Source organism: Ochotona curzoniae, unplaced genomic scaffold, assembly GCF_017591425.1.
Source record: "Ochotona curzoniae isolate NIBS_2020 unplaced genomic scaffold, NIBS_Ocur_1.0 contig_883, whole genome shotgun sequence".
Lineage (NCBI taxonomy): Eukaryota > Metazoa > Chordata > Mammalia > Lagomorpha > Ochotonidae > Ochotona > Ochotona curzoniae.
Window position 1 is genome coordinate 19,850,400 of NW_024466599.1, and position 24,288 is coordinate 19,874,687.

Genomic DNA, 24,288 nt, shown 5'->3' on the forward strand with positions numbered 1-24,288 from the left:
ACTAGCCCTGTGATGATATCCTGCAACTGTGACTTCCCTTAAACACAAGCAAGGTGAGGTTGGGCAAGGCGAAGGTGGTGCCCAGGCCCCCTAAGCTGCGAGTGCCGGGACCAGGGCCACCACTCAGGGCTCCTGGCCCCTGCTGGCCTCCCCCATGAGGCACAACCGGAAGTCAGCCTTCATCCTGGCTGCCCAGGGGGGCGCTGGTCAGACCTTGGCACGTGTGTAGCTGTGCTCAGAGAAGATGTGCTTCAGGCAGGGGACAAGCACCTGCAGAAAGTGTCTACACTGTGGCTTCAAAATCCATGCTATTTCCTCAGCTGGATGCAAATACGTGGGATTCCATTTGTGGTTTTGCCTTTTGTTTTTGATGGACACATGGTATTTGTACATATTAGGGGTATATATGCCCACACACATATATTGGGCCTAGTGAGCGATGATTGGCTCAAGATATCAGCGAGTTTAAGATCTGCTGTTTCTCTGGGTTGGAAGCATTCAGCAGGCCTCTCTGCTAGCTCACGTGAGATGTTCCAATTCACTGTTACTGACTGTAGCCACCTGACTGTGTTACAGGATGGAAGCAACATGTCCGCCCAACTGCAGCCCTGGCCCGTGGGATTGGGTCTCATTATTTGTTCTTAAGTTGCATGTTTGGGAGATATGTTGATACAAGAGGAGGAGGAAGTTTTCTCTTATGCATTTCACAATTAAAAGAAAGAATGAACTACAGGAGCCTGACACGCGTCCTTTCCTAGCCCTGCTGCTAGCTTCGCTGGAACCTGGGCAGGGCAGAGCTCTCCAAGAGAGGCAGATCTGTGGGAGCTCTCCCTACAGGTGCTAAGGAGGACGCGCCTCAGGCTCGCACACAGGTGGTCCTGGCTAGGACAAGCACACAGACCCTCCTGCAGTGGGCAGATGGGACAGCAGGAAGCCTCACCCTTCTTGTTCCCTTGCAGGCAGGCAACGGGGCCGGGTCCCTGCCCGGGAACGTCCTGGATGTCATAACTCAGTACCGAGGCCTGTCCTGGAGGTGAGTGGGGCGTGACCAGGCAAGGGATGGGCCGTCTGGCTCTTTCCCATCAATAACTTCTGGGTTCAGTTGAAGAGAAGAATTTGTCAGTTTCCTGAAAAGGAGCTGAGATTCGAGCCAAGCAGGGTTCTGGGGGAAAGACTCACATCACGGTTTGGGCTAGGACTGTGTCTCCATTTTCCATGTGTCCCTTCTGGGATCATCTGAGAAGGACCTGTAGCCAGCTCCCAGCTCTGTGTGTCCTGGGACAAGAAACTTTTCCAGGTGCTTCTGCCCTCCGAGGCAGAGACAAGCTATCCCCTGAACAGTGCCTAAAGACGAGAGAGACAGTTGGGGCCCAGCACAGGGTCTGACCCAACAGAGGCAGTGAGAGCAGCTGGCCTCATGGCACAAGGATCTTCATCTCACAGTGGGGAAAGCAGGGCCCAGAGTGGGCACCATCTTGAACCAGGAGGGCAGGGAACAGGAGTCGGAGCTTGCCGAGTCCTAAGCCTGGCATGGGCGTGTTCTGCTCTGCCTGGATCTGGCTGCCTTGAGCAGTGCCTGGTCTTCACTTCCGTGCCTAGCCAGGCTGGGCCAGGTGGTCTGCGGTTTTTGCAGTCTGGTCCCAGCCTCTGCGTCTGACACTAGCTTTATCCCTGGCACCCAGCCTGGTGGTGCTGTTGTACCATTAGCCCACAAGTCTCCCCGGGCCTTGCAGATATTCCCAGGCACGCCTGCTTGCAGGGAGGGGGCTGGGAAGCCAGGGCATCCAATCAGCTCTGGAATGCTGAGTATTTTCGTGCCTGGAAACCCACCTAGCTTTGATCTGAGAATTGGCTTACCCTCCCAAAGACATCCTTTAAAAAAGAAAAAAACAGGAAAGGAAAGATCAAGGCAGGCTTTTTTCTTTTTTTTCCTGTGTTTTTAGTGATAAAATTAAATGTACAGCTGCAGGGGTAGCCAGCACAGCACGGAGCTGGCCAGTGCAGGGTCGTTTCAGGGTGCAAAGGGTCCAGTTGAAGTTCCCTGCTCTCATGTGGGGGCTCCACATTTAATTCCAACGTTAACAAAATCAGCCTCAAGTGTGGGCTTCATTGGAGGGGAGAGGGCTGTGGTCTGGGTTTGCTTTCGGCAGTGAGGAGGAGACAGGGGAGGTCTTGTTCCAGGTCTTGGGGTGGAGTGGTAGAGGTGGGGGCGGGGGCAAGGGGCCGTTCTCCTTAGAAGCAGGTGCAGGGGGATTCTTCCACAAAGCTTCTGCAGCACTTCACAGTTGCCACCCTCTGAACCCCTGTCTGTCTATTCCTTCCATGCAGTGTCGGCGGTGATCAGAACATCAGCACCGTCACCACGCTGGCCAGTAAGTACGGCCAGGGCTGTAGCGTTACCCCGCGGGAGGGCTGCTCGGGCAGAGGCAGAGTCCAGCCGTGGGCAGCAGGGGGCGCTGCTTCCCCGAGGCTGTCACTCGGGCTGCTGGGCGAGGGGGTGTGGTCAAGAAAAGACGCTGCCTTTATCTGAGGAGGGAAGAAAGTTCAGCTCCCATCTTCGTGAGGGTCATTAAAAGTAATTCAAAGAAAGAGAATAGAAGAAGCTCCCATCTGCGAAACCTGGTCTTGACCTGGGCACCTGCGGAATGGGGTGGGAGTTCCAGTCCCTAGGGAGTCGCTGGAGCAGGTGCTGGCAGTGCAAATGTGGCAGTGTGTGTTCTTAAAGCCAGGCTGCATCCTCCGGAGGGCCAGGTCTTTCTATCCCGGAGCAGGTTGCTGAGCTTGTTGTTGAAATGTACCTGCCACAAAGGTTCAGAGTAAATTCTTTGCCCTGAATCCTGCTCGACTGGCGATTTTGCCTGCAAGCTATGAGATGAGTCCTATTCCCGTTTTTCTGGCGTCTGTTCCTTTGCGGATGAGTCCTGAGAGGCTAAGAAATTCTTTAAGCCTCAAGTCTCCAGGACTCTGATGGCCGGGGTGTCTCCTCTCTACCTGGATCCTGCTAGATGGGTGACGCGTCAAATGCCATGGAATCTGAGCTTTTTGCCACCAGTATGCCCGGTGGCCTCAATTTGTGAATCTTTACACAAGGTTCACAAGCTCCCCCACTGCTGGGAGGTGCCTTGGGGTGCTTCTGAGAATGTGGTTGATTCTGCTACCGGAGGACTGGCAGGACAGGCCACTTGCCAGGGCTCTGGTCCTGCTGCTGACACCCAGGGCAACAAGACCAGGAATTGTCTGTCTCAAAATCTTTTTACCCCAATGATTGGCAAAGGCCACTCCAATAAACTTAGCCCAGGAATGGGATGCTGGTTGATGATATTTTTTCCTAGCAGGTTATACAACCAGTCTGAATATAGGGGTTGGATAATCCAGAGGGGACAAGCACATGGAAATGTATTAGAAAAATTATAATATGGAAGGTTGGAGAAGAACCTCTGTTCAGCCCTCTTGTTGCTATTCGCTTTAGTCCACCAGGCTAGACTCCAGTGCTAGGTGCTTGGGAAGTCGATGAGGCACTGATGATGCCACCAAGGTCTGTCCTTAAAGACGGGCAAGTGAACCAACAGTTACCACCATTTGCAAAGTTTAGAGGAAAACAAGGAGGCTGCTGAACTCTGTCTTCTGAGAAACAGCTTTAGGATCTAGATTCCATCAGACAGAGATAACTGTGTGTAAGTTCATGGCCTAGCTGGCAGACGCTGGATTCCCCTAGGAATGGGTACCCACCACCTCCCAGGACTAACCGCTGCATGTGCACACAGCTCAGGTGACTTCAAAGACCTTCCTTCTACTCGTCACAAGTCAGAGTGGTTTCAGTCCCTTAGTGGAATCGCCCCAGCACCACAAGGCAGGGGTCCAGTCCAGCTGTGTTCAGTAGACCTTCAGCCAGGGTTCTGTATCACATGGAGATACATACATACACACACATCCCTGGGAATGGTTTTCCTCACTTGTCTGAACTTTATTTAGTCAATTTATTGAGCATTTAGGAGGCCCTGAAGCCTACACAGACTTCACTCTCTGGAGTTTGTAGTCAAGTTGGTCCCAATCCTAGCAGTTAGGCAAGCAAATGAAAGAAAAAAAAAACATCAAGATTAGAAATTAACTGTTATTTGAAGGTGACATGATCTTACATATAGAAAACCTTAAGGGAGCCAGTGTCACAGTGGGTAAAGCCCCTACTGATGGTGGCAGCAGCTCCCCTGTCAAAGTGCTCATTTGAGTCTTGGCTATTCTGATGTAGCTCCCTGCTAATTTATCTGCTAAGGAAACAAATGATGCACAGAGTACCTGGGGTCTTGTCGCTCACGTGGGAGGCCAGCATGCTCCAGAAATGTCCTGCATTTGTCTTTGACTGTTGAGGCCTTTTGGGGAGTGAACCAGTAGATATAAAATCTTTCTCCCTCTTCTCCTTCCGCCCATCACCTTGCCTCTCAAATAAATACTGTAAAGATGAATGTCTAAGGAATCCATTAAAAATTGTTGGGACTAACTAGAGGATGCAGTGCAGTTGCAGGACACAAAGTCAATATGCAGAAAGCAGTTGTATTTCTGTTCACTATCCAAGAAACTGAAAATGAAATTAAGATAGTTGCATTTATAGCAGAACCAAAAGGCATAAAATATTTAGTAATAAATTCAACAAAAGGAGCATGTCTCTTAGATTTTCAAAATGACAAATCATTGCTGTAAAAAAAAATCCTAAATGAGTGAAAAGCTATCCTGTGTTGGTGGATCAGGCTGACTTGCTAAGGTAGCAATACTTCTAAGATAAACCTAAAGATTTGGTGTAATCCTGTCACAGTTCCAGCTGGCTTCTTTGTGGAAGTTGGCAGGCTAGATCCTAAACTTTGTGTGGAAAGCCCAACAGCCCCAAATAGCCAAAACAGTCTTGACAAGGATGAACTAATTTAGAGAATTCTGACTTCTCCATTTCAAAACTTCCCAGAAAGTTACAGTAATCAAGACTATGTGGTTCTGCCATAAGGATAGACACAGACAACATTAGCATTGAGAGAAAAAAAAAGTCTTAGAATTTATGGCAAACTCATTTTCAACAAAGGTTCCAAAACCATGCAACAGGGAAAGAAGAGAGAGTGTGACAAATGGTGGCGGGGTAGACGCCTAGTCCCACGCAGAGACTGGGGTCCCTCTCACACCACTACAAAGATACACTCCACTTTGATCATAGAGCCAGACATAAGAGCTACGCCTAATGCTTAGGAGAAAATGTAGGAACAAATCTCCATGAGCCTGGGTGCAGGCATGTCATCTTGGATTGGCTACTGAAACTGCAAGTGGTGGAAGAAAAGCATTCGGGTCCAAAGAATACCTTCAAGAACATGAAGACAGTGCACAGAGCAGGAGAAAATGTTTCGCAGTCATATATGGGATGAAAAACGTGAGTCTAGAAATTATAAAAAAAAAAAACCTGTTAAAGCTAGATAAAAAAAAATGGATAGCCATTTCTCCAAAGAAAATATACAAATGGCCCATAAGAAAAAATGCTCCCCTCAGTGCAAACCCAAACCATAATGTGACACACATAATGTGATGCATGACAGTAAGAACCCGATCAGTGTGGGTGTGGCGAAGCTGCAGCCCTTCTCCAACTCTGCTGTTAGTGGGAGTGTAAAGTGGAACAGCTCCTCCGAGAACAAGGCCTGGCACGTCCTCAGCAAGTTGATCAGAGTTACCCTAAGGTATAGATATAGAAATCTATGCTAGAGAAATCCACATAAACATGCATACACAAGTGTTTGCCGCTGCACTATTTATGATGGACACAAAGTGGAAAGAACCCAGTGTGACAGCTGGAGAATGGATAAGTGAGGCAAAGTCGTATGATGGAATACTACTTGGCAGTCAAAAGAGTGAAGTCCTAATGTCTTTTATAACATAGGTGAAGGTTATGGACATTGTGCTAAATGGAAGAGCCATGAATGTATTGTACAATTTCGTTCATGTGAGATGTCTGGGATAAGCAAATCCAGAGAAACAGAAATTAGATGAGCAGTTGCCATGAACAGGGATGGGAAATGATTGCTGGGGGACACCGGGATTATCTTTGGGGCAATGAACTTGTTTTGAAGTTGATTATGGCCATGGTTGCATAACTTGATAAATACACTGAAAGATTTTAATGGTATACTTTTAACTTGAGGGCTTTCACAGTAGGTGACATATATATTGATGAAGAGGCATTAAGTACAAAGGTACTTTTAAAAAGTTCATGGAAAGCAGAATTAAAAAATAATGTTGATGCAAAAACATTCTGGGATCTGTTATATGTTTTCACATTGCGCATGTTCCATGGATGGTTTGAAGAACCCCTGTGTGTTTGGAGAAAAAGATGTGTGAGAAAACACTTAACTTGCAAAGCACCTAGTGTGTGCTACTCCTGTGGTTAAGCATCAGCCAGCTCCAGCTCCTACTTCTGTGCCAACTGAGGGGTGAGGGGTGGGAGCGGGCAGGTGGCCAGGGAGCACTTTGAAGGAAGCCGGAGCTCCCTCTGGGGTGGTTGCAAAGTGTGTCTCTCCTTTGTGTTCCTAGATATCCTCCGGGAATTCAACCCCTCCCTGCAGGGCTTCTCTGTTGGCACTGGGAGAGAGACCACTTCCGGAGCCTTCTTCAACCAGGCAGTGGCTGGCGCCCGAGCTGAGTGAGTGGGAGGGTTTGGCCTGACCTGGGGTCCCTTACAGGTGTCCCTCACTGGCTTGTTCCCATTTCTTCAGTATAGACGCTAGCCATGATGCTGATGCCAGACAGGTGCTGTGAGCAGGTGCTTCGACATCCTGTGTGTCCACATGAGACAGGCAGTACTAGGGCTCCCTGGGTACCGGCACTGTCATGGATGTGAAAGCCAGTGTCAGGGTTAGGGTTAGGGTCAGGATGAGGGGTCCTATGACATGCAGGGCCCTCCCTCCCAGGAAGCTTGGTGAGCACAGCCGCCACCATGTCATTGTCCACAGGCCCTGACCAGCTGGTCCTGGGGAGTGGGTCAGCCACCTTCCCCGGATCCCATGGCTCCGTTACATGCCAGGATTCCAGAACTTGGAGTGATTCTTGGGGTTTGCTGCCTGCTCAGAGGACAAATGAATGCCACATCAGTTTGGGAAAAAGAAACGGAGACCTTTTCTGTTTAAGTCCCGTTTTCCTCCTAGAATAATCACAAGCCATACTTTGCCCCTGGTTCCTGGGCTTCCTGCTCTGTGGTCCCTGGGTTCCATGCCCTACACTCCATCCTGACCTCGTCCCTGCCAGGACAAGTGACCCTGCATCCAAAGCAGCAGGTTGCACAGCCTGATGGATTTTTTTAAAAAATGAATGCAGGGGGATCTTTTTTAAAAATTATTACTCTGGGCAAGGGTAAGAATGAAAGGTTGCTGTGTACCTGACTGAAATTTGGGGCTTGATCCACTATGACCGAGGCATGAGTTGATGGACCATGTAAGAGGAGAGGCAGTTCTAAGCACGACTGAGACAGGGGACACCAAGAGTGCCAGCACAGAGTCAAACACATGAATGCAACCCAATTCTGCCTTTGTTTGGGGCTGTGTCACATGAGGGGCCCAAGCACGAACCAGCTGGTAGAGAGTGCTGGGATGAGAATTCCTACACGACAGGTGCAGGCCCCCGAGTGTGGAGGAGCTAAGGGGCCTGAACAGTGCAGGGCCCTGCCCATGTGTTCATCTCCCTGTGCCCAGCAGGCTTTCTCACACACTCCTCTCACACCTGCAGCCAGATGTGTGTGTGCATCAGCACTTGCATTGTGTAAGATAACCCAGTGAGATGGTCCCATGGCATGTCTACAGAGGAAAACACTAGGGCTCAAAGCATTTGAGAGGCTTAACCCATGTGTGCAGCCAGGGGAGCAAGGGCCTGATCAGGTCTGGTGGGGGGGAGGGCGATGCTTAAGGAAACAGGGACGGCAGTTATTTCCTGCTAGGCATGGGACCAGGGAGCTTACTGATGATGGTGGCAGAAAGAAGTCGTGACTGTGCTTGCCACCTGCCAAGCATTGTTAGTTACTTATTCATTTTTCTAAAGATGTATTTATTTATATTGGAAAGGCAGATTTACAGAGGGAAGGAGAGACAGAGAAAGATCTTTCATCTGCTGATTCACTCCCCAGATAGCTGCAATGGCCAAAGCTGAGCCAATCCAAAGCCAGAAGCCAGGAGCCTCTTCCAGGTCTCCATGTGGGTGCAGGGTTCTAAGGCTTTGGACCATCCTCTACTGCTCTCCCAGGCCACAGGCAGGGAGTTGGATGGGAAGGGGAGCATCCGGGACGCGAACCAGCACCCATATGGGATCCTGGTGCTTGAAGGTAGAAGGTTAAGGAATTGAATCATCCTGCCAGCCCCCATGGGTACTGTTCTAAGTTCTCAGTGCAGCACCTCGGTGAAGTCTCCAGTAGGTTCATGGAGAAGGTTTCTGTTTACCATCCTCACAGTGCAGAGCAGAAGGCAAGGTGTGCATGGTGAAGTGTCCCGGAGCTAACCCGGGGGAATCAGGCTGCTGCCCAGAATGTATGGCCCCAGCAGGTGCTTCTGCTCTGCTTTGCCCACTTGCCTGGCTGCTCGCAGTGGCCCTCTGAGATAAGATGGTATATTTCTCTGTTCCAGGTTTAAGCTGAGGATTTACATCCTGTTCCCACAATTGGGTAGAGACTATTTAGTGTCAGGCCCCAGTGTCTCTGGCTCAATCAGGTCACCTTGAACGTCAGGGGGCCAAGGTCATGGCACCTGCTCAAGCAGGCATGTGCTGAGCTGTACGTGCTGGGTGGTACTCACAGCTAGCCTTTCTGTTTGTGCTGCACAACCTGCCCTGGCAGAGAAAGTAGAAAATGAAACATGCCCCTCAGAGAGCAGTGGCTTTGAGGTCACCCCTTCATGTGGGCAGGCTCTGCCCGTCCCCAGCTCCATCAGTGCCCCCAGTGGCACTGCATGGGAAAGGGGGCTGTGTCAGGGGCATCAGTCCCAGTTTCCAGCAGGAGACCCACCCAACCTGGGCCTTCCTTTGTTACAGTTCTGACTTCTCCAAATTCTCTCCCTTCCCCCACCACCCCAAAACCCTTTGCTGGTTCCTTACACCTCCCTTCTCTTGTGTGTGCCTGCAGTGGGTTAGTCGCCCAAGCCCAGAGGCTGGTGACCCTGATGAAGAATGACACGGTGAGTGTGGGGGCATGGAGTTGGGGCTCCTGGAACAGTGAGTGGATGCAGGAGATCCAGGGAGATGGAGAAGAGGGGGAGGGGGCGTTGATGAGCGATTTTTTTCCCCATAGCCAGAGGATCAGCTTCCCCATGCCTCAACCACTCCCTGGGAGTGCTGGAGGCTGGTGTAGGACCAAAGCTTAGGGCACTCCAAATCTGCTCCCCCAGGATGCTTGGAAAGTGTGACTTGTGGGTAACTGTGTGTGGACAGGGCTGTGTGGATACTCATCATGACCCCACCCCAAATAAGTGCACCCATGACTCAGGACCCCCAAACCAGAGGACAGAAAACACAAATCCCCACTATGTGCTTAATGGAGTCAACTGTATGTTCCTTAACCTGCCTCTCAGACAAGCTCTTACTTGTTGGTTTTCTGTTCATTTCAGAGGATAAATTTCCAGGAGGACTGGAAGGTTATAACGGTGTTTATTGGAGGCAATGACCTCTGCGATTCCTGCAATGACCCGGTACGTCCCCCAGCCCCTGCAGACCCTCCCCCAAGGAAGGATTCCCATGCCCCTGCCCACTACCCTCCAGCACCACCCCTTTTCTGGCCGCTGGAGCAGTGGTATGGCAGGATTGAGACCCAGCCTGGGCTTAACCCTGAGACCAAGAGGGCATTCACTGCCTGGGAGAGATGCACTGGAGGAGCAGGTGCCTCCCAAGTTCCCTGTGAAGGGAGCCTGATGGTTCTGGAAGATAGGAGGGCATCCCGGTCATCTGTAAGAGTCTTGCCCCGCTTTGTGAATGACCACAATCCTCTCCTGTGTTCCCAGGCTGTGGCTGGTCCTCCTTTGTGGGGTGACAAATCAGGGGAGGTGGACTTCTGGTAGAGGCAGCTAACTCAGGCACAGAGCTGCCCAGTGAACCGCCCCTCCTTGGGATATGCTCCTTGGGAGCCCCAGGTCTCTGCGCTGAAAGAGGGAGCCCCTCCCCCCGGGGGGGGGCAATCCTGATCTGTTTGCCACCCAGACTCCATGTGGGCTGTTTCCTCAAGAAACTGACTCCCACCCACCAAAACCTAGAACCTCTGCCCTATGACACAGACACCACCATGTGGTTCTGGTGCCGTGCATGGAACACAGCTTCAAGCTGGAGTCAGTGTGCAGTGGGCGTGGGGAACAGCAGGCTTCAGAGAGGTTGAAACAGGGCAGAAGCCTTCCAGTGTGGGGTGTGTGTGTGTGTGTGTAGCAAGGGGCGGGAAGCAGAAACCTTTTGGAGCCTGTGAGCACCTGCTCAGAAGAAGGTGTGGCCTGTCCCCCAGACCCCGAATGGCCCATGAAGGGTCAGGGATTCTCAGTCCGTGAAGGACGCATGGGGGTCTGGAGGCTGCCAGGAGTGAGGAACTGGGGCCATGGGCCTTTGTCCTGCTCCCCAAGTGACACCACCCTGTTCTCTTTCACAGTAGGGATCTTGGTTCAGTTTTAATCTGAGAGTTTGCTGGCTTTACAAAGTTTAAAAACCAACTATGTTATGATCTGGAGGAATAATGGTGAAGATGTATTACGCCTGGGATGTGGTTTGGTTTCACAGTACTCTCCACAGGACTGGAGATGGTTACGTCCCAGAGGTCTTAGAGGCGTCTGCTCCAGCCCTGGACAGCAGAAGGCCCAGTGATGGGATGCATGCTCCAAGTGACCTATTCCCAGGCAGACCTGGGGTTTTTCCTGGCTCCAGGCAGGAGAAGGACACTTCCCTGAGAATGACAGCTGCAACATGCCCGGGGGGGGGGGGCATGGTGCACCTGAAGCCCCCAGCACTAACCTATTTCCACATCACCGACTCTGACTTCAAGGAGGAGAAGACCAGAGAGGAGGGAGCCGGGTTTGCAGAGTGGGTGGCGGGCGGTGCTCAGGGAAGGCTCTTCTCCCTGCAGGCACGCTATTCTCCTCAGAACTTCACAGACAACATCGCCATGGCGCTGGACATCCTCCATGCTGAGGTATGGTGGATGCAGCCTCAGAGAGGCTGTGCCAGCGCAACTCCATGCAGCGTCACCTGTACCTGACTGCACAGGTGTGGGTAGGGGTGGAGGGATGAAGAGAAGAGAGCAGTGCAGGAAGTGTGCGGGGCCAGCAGGGGGCTCCGGCCCCAGCCTCACCCTGCAGGCCACTGACTTCACCTCCATGCAGGTCCCCCGGGCCTTTGTGAACCTGGTGGAGGCGCTCGAGATCTCCAAGCTGCGGGAGCTCTACCAAGAGAGTAGAGTCAGCTGCCCCAGGCTGATCCTCAGGTGAGCCGGAAACCTTTCGCCTGTTCCTGAAAGGGGTGCCTAGCCCACAGCAAGCCAAGCCAGAGCAGAAGGCTGAGGAGTCCCCGGAAAGCCTCGTTTTCTCACCTGAGAAGATGGAGCTAGGGACAGCCCGCGGTATCCACCCTGGGGTGGCGCTCTGTTGCCTCCTCAAGGTGCATTCTTGTTGCCATGGCAATCACAGGGTACCTCCAGTCCTCTAGGAGTGGGGGAAGAGGATGGCTCACTCTGTCAGGATAGCTGGGCCTCTGGGGTACACCAGTGTTCTGGGCTGTGCACTCACAGATCTGGGGTCACTGTTGCTTGCTAGAAGATGCCAGGAGGATCAGCAGGGAGGTAGGTGCCCGACCTACAGGGAGCCTGCTGTGCCAGGTGGCAGTGGCTGCATGGCGCCGCCCCAGACTGAGGCTTTGTACAGGCCCCCTCCTTAGCCCTGGGCACATCACAGAGTCATGACTCAGATACCACAACCTCCTCTCCTGCTGCCTGCCCATGAACTCTGAGTCATGGCTAGCACAGCTCAGGGTTCGGCAGCTGTCTACTGAGTGGGTGAGTAATCCACAGAAGCCAGACTAGCTCTTAGAAACTATGGGTACACTGGCTGCCCCCCTGAGGATCCATGCCAGGGATGGGGTCCAGGGATGGTCCAGGGATGGGGTCCAGATTGCCCAGAACCCCTGAAGGAGGTCTGAGGGAACCGTGAGCAGGTGTACCCCCTGGTCCCCACTCTCTCCAGGCCCTGGGCATACATATGGCTTCAGCCGTGTTCACTCCAGCTCGGAGCCCCAGCATTTGGCATAGTTCACATTCAACGCGCATGCGCGGTGTGCCCATTGCGGCACACCTGGGCGGGGGGAAACATGCCACATTTGCATCGTGCTGCGCTCCACCTGCCGTAGGTGATGCTGCTCCGTAAGCCACTCTGCAGATGGCAGAGAAATGTCCACTTCATCCCCAAGTGCAAATCCAGGCCCGAGACATGGTCTGTTTTACCTTGTACAGTCAAAGCTTATCTGGCTAGCCCTTGTTGATACAAATTCCTTCTCCCTCCCTCGTTCATTCCTTCCTTCCCCCCTTCCTTCTTTTCAACCCTCCTCCTCTCCCTCCCTCCCTCCCCCCAGCTGGTGTTGCAGGTGGCAGCTTAACATGCTGAACCACAACACAGGTCCTGGCACAGATTTGGGAGCTTTCTGAGTTAGATCCTGAGTCTCAGGGTCATACCCCTGTCTGGCTTACCTGTGGGCATCTCTTGGGTGTCGCCTGCAGGTCTCTCTGTCCCTGTGTCCTGAGGTTTGATGACAACTCCACAGAGCTCGCCACCCTCATTGACATAATCAAGGCGTACCAGGTAAGTGGGCAGGTGGGGTTGGGGGCTCACTGCCCTGTTTGGGGACCAAGGTAATTTTAACCCCAACTGGGCAGGCAAACACTGCTGACTAGTTTGCCAATTAAAAAAAAAATGGTTTCAATTTATTTAAAAATCAGAGACAGAGAGAGAGCTTCCATCGCTGGTTCACATCCCAGGTCAGGACCAGGCTGAAGTCAGGGACCTTGAACTCAGTGCAGCTCTCCCACAGAAGATCGAGCACTTGAGCCATTACCTACACTGCGACCAAGACTGATCTGAGAGATCCCAGTGGGCACCGGGCTGGCTGAGGTGTCCCTGAGCCCACTGGGCAGGCAGATTCCGTGTGCCCGTGTGTCCGAGCACCAGGTGGAGCAAGGACCGACCACCTGATGCTGGAAGCCTTATCCTTGTAGAATAACACGCAGCACCTGATTGACAGCGGGCGCTATGACTCGAAAGACGACTTCACAGTGGTCCTGCAGCCATTCTTCGAGAACGTGAACATGCCGAAGACCGCGGTAGGGAGCACGGGCAGTGGGCCAGGAGAGTTGGTACGTCCCTGAGGTTGCTGCGAGCTCCAGTCTCATGGCGCGTCTCTGTCTGCTCAGGAGGGGCTGCCAGACAGCTCTTACTTCGCCCCCGACTGCTTCCACTTCAGCAGCAAGGCGCATGCGCATGCAGCCAGCGCTCTTTGGAACAACATGGTAAGATGGAGGGCTGCGAAAGGAGGCTGTGCCCCTCCTCATGGTGGAGGGCATCCCTCAGGCTGTGTTGCCCCCATTTCCACGGTCCCTCCCTTCCCACCACCCGATCTTTCCTGCCTGCTGGCTGCACGGCCTCACTCCCTGTTCTCGCCTTTGCTCCTCGCTTTAGCTGGAACCTGTTGGGCAGAAGACAAGGGAGAATAATTTTGAAGGCGGAGTCCATCTCTCATGTCCAAACCAGGTAGAGCAAAACTGTCCAGGTTCTGCCCCTCCTCGTTAGGCCTCTGGATTCATTTCACCCAAGATCTGCTCATCTGCTCACTCCATTCCATGCTCCAGGCTAACAATCTAGAAACCCCATCTGGTTGGACTGACGGGCGATGACCCCCCCCAGCCCCCATGACCCAAGGCCTGTTGCCCACCTGCGTGGCAGGGAGGGGACTCTGGCACCCTGCACAAGACAAGATGGGGCTTGCATCCAGCTCTCAGTCTAAAGGCTGGGGTGGGAGACCCCAGGGCAGATGGGACAGAAGGAGCCCCTGTGTTCACACAGTTATAAGTGAGGGACAGAGACCTAGAGTGGTACCAGCTTGGGTGGTAGTTGTGGCAGTGAACTGCAAGCTGGAGCATGGGAAGCAGGTGTTTGGAAAGGAAGAACTGAGTAAGATCCTGTGTTTACTCACACGTGACACTGCAGCTGCTGCCTTCACTCGAAGGGTCCTAGGCTTGACCCCGGAACCCCTGTGCAAGCCTGCAAGGGGCAGTACTCAAGCCATCTGATGTTTGTCCTTGTCTGGATAGAGAAGGAGCTTGGACCACTGCAGGGGAGTGGGCATGGGGTGGCAAAGGAGCCTAGGGTGTGGAACACGGACAGTTCCTAGCAAGAAGTGCCCAGTTGGAGGGGTGGAGGGGGTAGAGTGAAGAAAGGCCACATAGACTTCACCAGCCAGAAGAATGAGAGGTGGAGAGAGCCCCACACGTCCCTGGGAGCATAGTGCCTGGTTAGGGTTGCAGCCAAGGCCCTGGTACATCCTTGGAGGGAGAGGCTGGGCTTGCAATGGAGGAGTCAAAGCAGCCAGAGATGCAGGTGCCCAGGTGAGTGCCTCGTGGGGTTGGCTGGCTGAGAAGGCTGCCTCCCTGCCATTGTTCATGCGCTCTTCTTGCAGGTCTGGCCATTCCTGAGCACCTACAAGAACAGCGAGCAGGTACCCGCATGTTGCTTTCCCTTGCCTCACCAGGCAGTGTGCTGGGTGACTTCTGGGCTAGGACTGGTCCAGCAGAGTCCTGTGGGCAAATGTCCCAAATAGAAAGCTTGGGTGGATGGGGGAAGTCACACTCTTAGAAGGCTCACCTCCCTGCCCACCGCTTCAGACAAGAAAACCACAGTGCTCACAGCTGGGCACACATCTGGTTATCCCAGGGTATCACACAGCCACGTTAAGATCTAATATTCTCATGAAGCTGGAACAGAAGTGGCGATGGGGTGCAATTATTTTGTGGAGTTTTTGGTCCTTGTAAGGGAGGAAGGAAGAAGGTCTCACAGCCCCCAGCTATTGCCCAGAACCACCCAGGAAGCTGCCTTCAAATGCCCTCTGGGAACTCTGCCCCAGGGAAGGCCTAGGAATCTGTATTTCCCCCCAGCTCTCTGGCTGACTCTGGAGCCCCCAGCCTGGTTTTTGGGGTTCTGTTTAACCCTGGGATGCTGGGATTCATTTTGTGTCCTCAGGCTCATGGGACCTGGCTGCCGTGCACAGAAAGATCCTCTTCTGGCTCCCGTCCCACCTCAGGTGAGTCCCAACCCGGGATCCTACAAACGAGTGCTTAGAGGGCAGGGAGCACCCTGCCAGCCCCGTGATGCTGCTCTCACCCTTCTCTCGTCTGGGATGAGTCGTGTGCCCTGGCCTATAGTGACGTCACACCCAGCAGGCCCCAAGGAGCTTAGAGGGAGCCCCAGTGGAGGAGGCTGGGTGTGCCCTCGTTGGGGGCCTGGAAGTCTCTGGAGGAAGCTATCACCAGGAGCTAGGAGGATGGGAAGGGAGCATCCTTGCAACCCCTGGCTCTGCAATCTCTGCAGAAGGTCCTGGAAGGTACCCTGGGATCTGGAGGTAAGACCTGGGGGCAGGGAAAGTCCCAAGATGATTATTCCTTAGACTCGGAGGAGAAACCCATACCCTAGCTCTCAGCAGGCTGAAGCCCCACAGCTCATCCCAGTTAGCTCCAACCAAGGTGTCATGGTGACCACCATGCTGGACTAATGGGATCCCCCTACCCTCTCTCTTGCAACTTGTCCTCCTCTCCCTGCAAGTCCAGGATGGTTATCTGTGATGGGGAAAGTATCTTCATGCAAGGAATCCTCACCGAGTTCCTGGAAGATGCAACAACTAGAATGGATTTCAAAATTTATTTCCATTAAAAAAAAAGTTGCTTCAATTTGTCCAGGAAGTTATTGAAGTCCCTTCTGTGACCTCTTTTCTCTGTGGTGCTGGAGACACCCCTTCCTGCATGACCCAAGCATGCTGTGGCTGGCCTTCCTGAAGCAAGAAGCACTGTTCTCTGTCCACTGTTCCCCTGCCCAGCTCACCCGTGTACTCTGCTCGCCTTTACAGTGCATGCCCTGAGACCCGCGGACATCCAGGTTGTGGCTGCTCTGGGAGATTCTCTAACTGTAAGAACCCACGGGCCCCAGGGGAAGGCGCAGTTGGGCTGGTTCTAGATCCCCGTGCTGACTCCAGCACGCTGCTCCTCGCTGTGTTCTGTTGTGTTCTTGCTCCCTCCATCTTGGCTCCTGAATCTGAGAAGAAGGAGGCATAAGAGCCCTTTTCAAGCAGGTGTGCCAAAAAAACCCCAAAACAAAACAAAGAAACACAACCTTTTCAAAAGCAAGTTATACTCTCAGTGGAGATTATGAAAACCCAGCATCGCTTATTGAATGAGTGCAAAGCTATGTCCCACAACTGAAAAGCCGTCGAGGCCTGCCAGTGTGGGTGTTGGTCTCCTTTCAGATAATGCCTTAGGGTCAAATCAGAGCCGCCCACCTGCAGTATGCGCTCCTAAGCTGCTCCTGGCTTCTGAGAAGTGGGGCTCTTTGGCAGCTACACGTGTGAGCCCTTCAGGATGCTCTTGGGAGGGGAACGGGAAAGCATGGACTCTGTCCACCACCCTCACTCAGACCTAGGAGCTCCTGCTTATGCACATAAGGAATGTAGGGCATGATAGTGGTTATGATAGTACCAGTAGACTGAAACTTGTAAGTACCTGATTTTTTAAAGCTTCATAGAATTTCTTTTTTAAAAAAGATCTATTTATTTGTTTATTTATTTATTTGAAAGGCAGAGTTACAGAGAGAAAGAAACCAAGAGAGAGATCTTTCATCGACTGATTTACCCTCTAAAGGGTTGCACTGGTCAGAACTGGACCAGATTGAAGCCAGTAGCTAGGAGCTTAGTATGGGTCTCACAAGGATGGCTCAAATGCTTGGACTGTCTTCATCTGCTTTCCCAGGCCATTAGCAGGGACTCAAACCGGTACCCATGAGAGATTCCATCATTACAGGGGATAGCTTAACCCTCTGTGCCACTATGCCATCCCCTGAAGGTTTTTTTTTTTTTAATTATTTATTTTTATTGGAAAGGCAGATTTACAGAGAGGAGAGACAGAAAAATCTTCCATCTGCTGGTTCACTCCCCAAGTGCCACAATGGCCAGAACTGAGCCAATCCGAAGCCAGGAGCCAGGAGCTTCTTCTGGATCTCCCACATGGGTGCAGGGACCCAGGGCTTTGGGCCTTCCTCTGTTTTTTTTTTCCCAGGCCACAGCAGATAGCTGGATGGGATGTGGAGCAGCTAGGACACGAACCTGCACCCATATGGGATCCTGGTACATGAAAGGCAAAGATTTACCACTGAGCCATCATGCTGGGCCTAAGATTTTTCAAAATAGGTTTTGCAACTATGATTCAAGTTGGCCACCCAGAATCCCCTAGGAGAAGAGCAGGGCTTGTGCTGGTTCAATGAGGAGAGTATAGTCAAGCCAGAGAAAACACAGTTGGCTGAGAAGGCTCTGGGCTCCTGGTCCCTTGCTCTTCCCTCTACACTCTTCCTTCTGCCTGCATACATCAGAGCACTGGGAAACCCCTGTACATCCACAGCCTCCTTTTCCTTCCACATGGTGGTTATCGTGTGGATTCTGATGTCTTCACAGGCTGGCAATGGAATTGCTTCCAAACCAGATGACCTCGCTGATGTTGTCACTCAGTATCGGGGACTGTCATTCAGGTAACGTTAACCTGGGGGCTCACCTCCAGAGACAGGCAGGGGGTTTGTCCCCTGCAAATCTCAGAGAGCAAGGACGACATAGAGAAGGCACAGAAGGAAACCCTGTTTGTTGGTGCTGTGTGTGACCCCTTGATGGGTAGAGAGGAGATCTTACTTTTGACCATCTTTTCTTTTTTTCTTTCCAATTGTACAGAGCAGGTAAACCAAGGTTCTCATCAGGCTCCCAAGGCAGCAAATGCAACATGAAATGCTCTCGAAAAGCCCCCAGTCCCTGAGTCTTCACCTGCTGCTTGTGTGGACGGGGACCCCTGTTGGCGCGCCTGTGTCTGTTTACCGTCTGTATCTGTGTATTTACTCGTGTTGCTCTGTAATCACGCCTCTACCTTTCCATGTGCATTCAACACGTACTTTGGGAGGAGATAGGCTTCAGGCATCCCTGAGCCCTTCGGGGCTGTGATGAGATGAGGGAGGCAGAGGAAAAGCCTGGACTCAGTTGGCAGGTGTTGTTTAAGAAGACACCTGAATGCTATAGGGGCCAAGAACAGGGTGCAGCAAACCTTGCCAGCAGGGGTGGGAGGGCTTCCCAGAGGAGGGCGTGTCCAGCTAAGCCTTAAAAGGTGAGCAGGGAGTCCTGTTGGGGACCTGATGGGTTGGGGGGCTTTCCAGACACAGGGATAGAAAAGCACTGGATGTCAGTGAGCAGCTGGGCAGGGGAGTTCTTAAGTTTCTTTGCTAATAAAGTTGTTGTTTGACTTCGCTTCCGATTGTCAGGGAGCTGGGAGCCTGTTACCTGGGAAAGCAACCAGAAAGTAAGCAGCCACAAGAGGGCAGTGTGCCGATGAGCAACACAGGGCCACCTGCCATGGGACATCTCTTCCCCAGAAACAGGCACAGAGGACTGGATGTGGTGATCAGGACTGTGGCCAGCCTCTGGCCAGCCCTAGGAGGGTTCTGCAGACAAAGGTGCAAGACAGGATACAGCCCCTCCCTGGTCCCTAAGTTCCTTTGTGTCCTCAGCTAGGCGGTCTCTAACAAGATGCCGTGGGACAAGGCAGGGCCTCACCTCTCTGTCTCAAGTACTCCTGAGGCTGCAGGAAAATCCCAAGCAAGAAAATGGAAATGGAGTTTGTTCTAAACAGGGAGGAAGAAGCCAGGGTGGGAGACAGCTCCTCCCTGTGAGTGACCATGGCAGTGACCATGAAAGAGGAAGTGAGGGAGACAGCCAACCCTGGGGACACTGCCTGGGGACATGAGATGCCCTGTACCACTTTGCAAATGCTAGCCAAGCTCCGGCTTCTGGGACTGAGAGGCGGGCTGTTTTCTGCTTGCAGCGGCTCTTCTGCAGGTACAGAGACCTAGCTGTTCTCTGCATCTTGCTGCCAGAAATGCCCACTAGAGCCTGATGTCTGATTCCTCTAGTTTGACCTCCCAGGTTTCATGTTCAGCTGCATCTGTACCTGCCCCCTGAATGCACAGGTGTGCCAGATGGCAGCTCCAGGAGGTGACAGGGATGCCACTGTCTTTCTGGGAGATTCTCAGGTGTGTGAGCGCATTAAGGGCTCATACCAAGAAACCCTGTGATATAGACATCTTTAAACTCTGCATCATCCAGCTGCACGTTCTTCTGCTGCTCTTTCTGACACCCTTTGTCATCCCCTGCAAGATGTCCGTGCAGTAGAGCACTCTGAGAAAAATGATTTTTTTTCCGAAGCCCTCAGGTTGAAAATGCCAGATCATTAGTGCATCTGGGCCAATTAAGAATGCAGCTTGAACCTCTTCCCCCCATCCTCTCCCCTAGGGGACCAGCTGCAAAGGCGGCCCTCATAAAGCTAGGGGAGTAGCCTGTTTCCTGGGGGAGTGGGTGTTGCTTTGGCTGTGACCACTGTGGGGGCCTTGGTGATGAGGCCACATGTGGGACATGGGTTCCCATGTGGGCAGCTCAGCCATGCAGTGAGGCCAGAACTCACAAGAGCACTGTGTCTTCTTCCACTGAGATCAGTTTGCTTGTTTGGGGTCACTCAAGAGATCAGAGTTAAACTGACTTAGCAAGAAATGCGTTTGTTTAATTAGTCAGGAGGAATTTGATCTCTTACTATAGAAGCTCTTGTTCAACAAAGGTCATTGTGCCTCATTTTCTCTTCTTTACGCTCTTGATAATAAGTGATAAAGCCCAGTCACAGAGCTCACAATGTAATGTATACCATGTTCATTGAGGGGGACTAAGGTAGACCAGATGTCCTTTATGCCTCATATTGATCTGAACAAAGCAAGGGTTTATATAATTTGGCTCCCCATTTGTATCTGTATAGTCGTTTTTCTTCTTAGGAATTTGTACTCTAACAGGTCAGAAATTTCTGTAGGTTGTTGGTTTTCGCCAGCCACCACACTTGTTATAGAACAAAGACACATTTAAGTGAGAAATTACTATGCAATATGTATACATGTTTATGTGCATTTTCCATGTTTTGTTGAAGGAAGAAGGGAGGCAGAATTAAAACATGGAGGTGTGGGGAAGGTACATGCACTTATCCTTTGCTTTCCACTCAATTGTACATGTTCTGCTTTGGTGTCTTTTGTCCAGAGAAAGAAGGATCATGAACAACTGAAGTAGCTTCGTGCAGAGTTGGAAATGAATCAGGCCTCCACCAAATGCCCAACCACTGGCCAAATTAGCAGGGAGAGAGCTGAGGGGGCAGGGAGGAGAGCAGGACTGCCCCAGCACTGCTTACTAAGCCTTGACTTACGGCCTCCACCAGCCTGGCATACGTGTTTGTTGAGAGAAGAGCAGCTAAGGGTGACTCCAGACAGTCCTCTGGGGCGTCTGCTGGTGGGCTGGATGCTAAGCCTATTGAATCTGTTGTGACATTTGAGAGGCAGAGAGGGAACGCTCTCATCTGCTGAGTTGTTCCCCACATACTCACCACAGGCCCAAGCTGTGCCAAAGCCAAGTGCTCGGTCCCCATCTGCCATGTAGTAAGTGTCAGGAATCCAATCACTTGAGCCACCCCAATGCCTCCCAGGCCCTGCCTTAGCAGGAAGCAGTAGGCGGAAGTTGGAGCCCATGGTGTACTCTGGTGTAGAACCATGGCCATGTTAGCTAGCATCTTACCCCCTAAGGCTGTGTTCCTAAAAACCCATCAGCCTGGACTAATGCACTGGGCTTGAGAGAAGAGGTAGAGGCAAAGTAAGGGTCAGTGCTGTATACTGCACAACAGACCTGTTAAGGCAGAAATGCTTCCCTTCTTACCTCATGTATGTCAGACTCCGTTTCAGTGCATGAGATTTTGCGTGCGTCTTGAGCTTGGGATTCAATAGAATGTTGGAAGGCAGTGCCCCCAGATCTGCCAGTGCAACTAACCTACCTGCTGGGCAGAGGCAAGCGCCTTTGTTTTCTGAAGCCTTCCAGCTTGGGCTAGGATGTAGCTCACTTCTGCAAGTGAGTTCACCTCTATGCTCCTCTGTCCTGCTCTGTAACATGGGACTCGTCATGATGACCTCCTGAGTGTGGTGGGAAATCCTAGATGACTGATCTGGGCTGTGGCTGGGCACAGTGTGCGCTCAGTCCAACACCCAGCCTTCTGACCTTGTCACAAGAAGAATCGCACAGTCCTGTCTTCGAATCCTGGATTTGCGGGGAGCAGATCCACTAAGGAAGTGAAAATGCCTCGGGATTCCTCATAGAGACATGGGTCTGATGCATCTTGCAGTGTTGGCGTGCGTGAAGAAGGGTGGGGGCCTTACAGTGAGCATATATACTGATGTGTGCATACTTTCTCTCTCTCTCTCCCTCTTTCCCTCTCTTCCTCCAAATCTCCCCTGACCCCTCTCTATACAGTTCAGGAGGGGACGACTCCCTGGAGAACGTGACCACCTTACCTAGTAAGTAGCCCCCAGGGGCTTAGGGGTGTTCCTCTTTCTTTCAGCCTGCGATTCTCTGAGAGCACCTCCAAGGTAGCAAAGGAATCTTCCCAACCACCTGCAGGCTAGAACCAGAGGCCATGCACAGGCAGCCTAAGATGATACTCCAAATGCTGGATTTGAAACCTGCAGACCCAAGCTGAAGCCCTGCCTTACCTCCTGTTTGTGGGGTAACATAGGGCTGGTAACCAAATAGCCTGAACCTTGGGTGTTTCCAACTAGCCTGGAAGGGTGCAGAGATAAATTGGATGGTGACCCTTCAATGAGAATTATATATGTTGTTTATACATTGATTTGAAAGGTAGAGTGATGAGCAGGCCAGGGGAGCTGAGAGAGCGGGCTTCTATCTGTGGATTCACTCCTGAAATGGACATAAGAGCCAGACCTCAGCTAAGACAGAAGCCAGGAGCCTGGAACTCTGGGACTCCCATGTGGGTGGCAGGGTCCCAAGTAGCTGGACCATTTTCTTACGGTCCAGGCTCACAGCAGACAGCTGGATGGGTAGTAGAGCAACAGGGGCTCAAACCTGTACTCTGATGTGGGATGCAGGTATTGTGGGCAGCAACTTAGCACTTTGTGCCACAGCACCAGCCTCAGGAAAAGATTTGAGTGAGAGGCTCCTGACACTCTGGCCTACATTGTCCTCAGAACACTGAAGTCAGCAATTCGAGCACACACCCGCTTCTCCCCAGGCTGTATGGGCACCCAGGCCCCGTGGCGCTGGAGATGTCCTACCTGACCTCGGCCTGATCTCTCTGTGTTCCCTTCCTCCTCTTCTTCCAGACATTCTCCGACAGTTCAACAGTGGTCTCGTCGGCTACGCTGTGGGCACTGGTGATGCCAGTACTACCAATGCTTTCCTCAACCAGGCTGTCCCTGGAGCCAAGGCAGGGTACGACACTGGGGGATGGGCCTGTGGGGTAGAGGGAAGGGGGTATGAAGTCCTCATGGATCTCACAGTGCTGAACTGTGTGTGTGCATGTGTGCACATGCAGCACGGACCATTCCCTTGCTGCATCAGGAACCTGAGAGGCTCCCGCCGCCCTCTCCCTCCCCCTGCTGTCCCTCCCCATGCCTGAGGCTGTAACAGGAGTGAGAAGGACAGGCCCTCACAGTGAGTGCCTCACTCTGAACCTGGCTCTCCTAGGCAACCTAGTCTCATAACTGCACCAGCTGGCCACCTTCATCCAACCCTTTTTTCTTTTTCAAGATTTGTTTATTTCTCATTGGAAAGGCAGATTTACAGAGAGGAATGAAAGAAAGATCTTCCATCTTATGGTTCACTCCCCAAGTAGCTGCAATGGCCAGAGCTGAGCTTATCCAATGCTAGAAGCCAGGAGCTTCTTCTGGATCTCCCACATGGGTGCAGGGTTCCAAGGTTTTGGGCTGTGCACTTCTGCTTTCCCAGGCCACAGCAGGTAGCTGGAAGGGAAGTAGAGTAGCCAGGACACAAACTTGTGCCCATATGGGATCCTGGTGCATGCAAGGCAAGGGTTTAGCCGCTGAGCTATTGTTCCAGGCCCTCATCCTACTCTAAAAACTGACTATAAAGGTGCTAGAGGGATCTGGTTCCTAGAGCCCCACATGTAGCAATGCCCCGGAAGATCGGTGGGTGCCAGGTGAGTGGGTAGACAAGACAGGATGTCAAGTCTTAGATGTCTCTGGGGAAACCTGCTCTGCTCCTACCTAGCTCCATGGGGGAGCTGGCAAGAAATGAGCCGGAACTATGTGGTTTCCCCAGGTGGCTTCCCAGTGGAATGTGCACCTGTTCCATGCAGCTCCTGGTCCCACTACCTGAGCCTCTGCCTCCCCCATCACACCCATCCTTTCTGGGCATGATCTCCTGCCCAGCCCAGCCCCTGAGATAACACATTTCCTGGCAGCAGACACAGCTTGGAACAACTGACCCCACCTCCTATCTGGGTATGGGGGGGGGGGTCACCATACTGTGGCCCTATCTCACCCAGGGCCGTTGCAAGGCCCTGAATAAGCAGAGAGCTTGGGTGCTGGCACTAGGCTTTCCATGAATTATCCCAAGCATGCAGAGAAGGCCGGCTATTCCCCAGCCTTTCCTCTTTCTGAAGGAAGTATGCAAACAAGCTTACAAAAAATAGCATCTAGGTAAGGGAGAAAAAGCACAACCATGGAGGACCGCCAAGGAGGAAATGGCTGTGTCCATGTGAGTGACTTCAGGGCAAGTGTGTTTGAGCATCAAACTTTGAGCTTCCCGACAGCTGGGGTGAAAAGAGAAAGCAGGCTAAAACTTGCACAGATTTCAGGCTCTCTACTCGTCTTTGAAAAGAAGCGAGTGGTTCCTTCACTTGGAATCCTGAAAGGCATCTTACTTGTGGAGTCCTAGAGAAGAGACTGTGGACAGCAGGGCCTGGGACTGTGGCTGGGGAACAGTAGAGGCGCCACTTTGGCTTTTCAATCAGCTGTTCATTAACTTCAGGTGGGGCAAGTGGCTCCTTGGCTGCAGGCCTCCAGGTCTCTGCCAGCTCATGCAGTAGGGGTGAGGCTGCAGAAGCTGCTAGTCCAGGCCCTGGAGGAGGAAGACTATGGGCATTCTCGCTCA

General features: G+C 52.2%; 1 protein-coding gene across 1 annotated transcript in view; it reads left to right on the forward strand.

The window, feature by feature from the left end:
• PLB1 (phospholipase B1) overlaps positions 1 to 24,288 on the forward strand; it is a 101,035-nt gene that overhangs the window by 44,723 nt on the left and 32,024 nt on the right. The window contains exons 19-35 of the mRNA XM_040992747.1: positions 960 to 1,033; positions 2,329 to 2,372; positions 6,556 to 6,664; positions 9,125 to 9,176; positions 9,606 to 9,686; positions 11,096 to 11,161; positions 11,352 to 11,452; positions 12,737 to 12,818; positions 13,232 to 13,336; positions 13,427 to 13,522; positions 13,692 to 13,763; positions 14,689 to 14,727; positions 15,249 to 15,309; positions 16,129 to 16,187; positions 17,722 to 17,795; positions 21,631 to 21,674; positions 22,497 to 22,605. Coding sequence (XP_040848681.1) covers positions 960 to 1,033; positions 2,329 to 2,372; positions 6,556 to 6,664; positions 9,125 to 9,176; positions 9,606 to 9,686; positions 11,096 to 11,161; positions 11,352 to 11,452; positions 12,737 to 12,818; positions 13,232 to 13,336; positions 13,427 to 13,522; positions 13,692 to 13,763; positions 14,689 to 14,727; positions 15,249 to 15,309; positions 16,129 to 16,187; positions 17,722 to 17,795; positions 21,631 to 21,674; positions 22,497 to 22,605 — 1,268 coding nt within the window. The remainder of the gene's footprint in view (positions 1 to 959; positions 1,034 to 2,328; positions 2,373 to 6,555; positions 6,665 to 9,124; positions 9,177 to 9,605; positions 9,687 to 11,095; positions 11,162 to 11,351; positions 11,453 to 12,736; positions 12,819 to 13,231; positions 13,337 to 13,426; positions 13,523 to 13,691; positions 13,764 to 14,688; positions 14,728 to 15,248; positions 15,310 to 16,128; positions 16,188 to 17,721; positions 17,796 to 21,630; positions 21,675 to 22,496; positions 22,606 to 24,288) is intronic.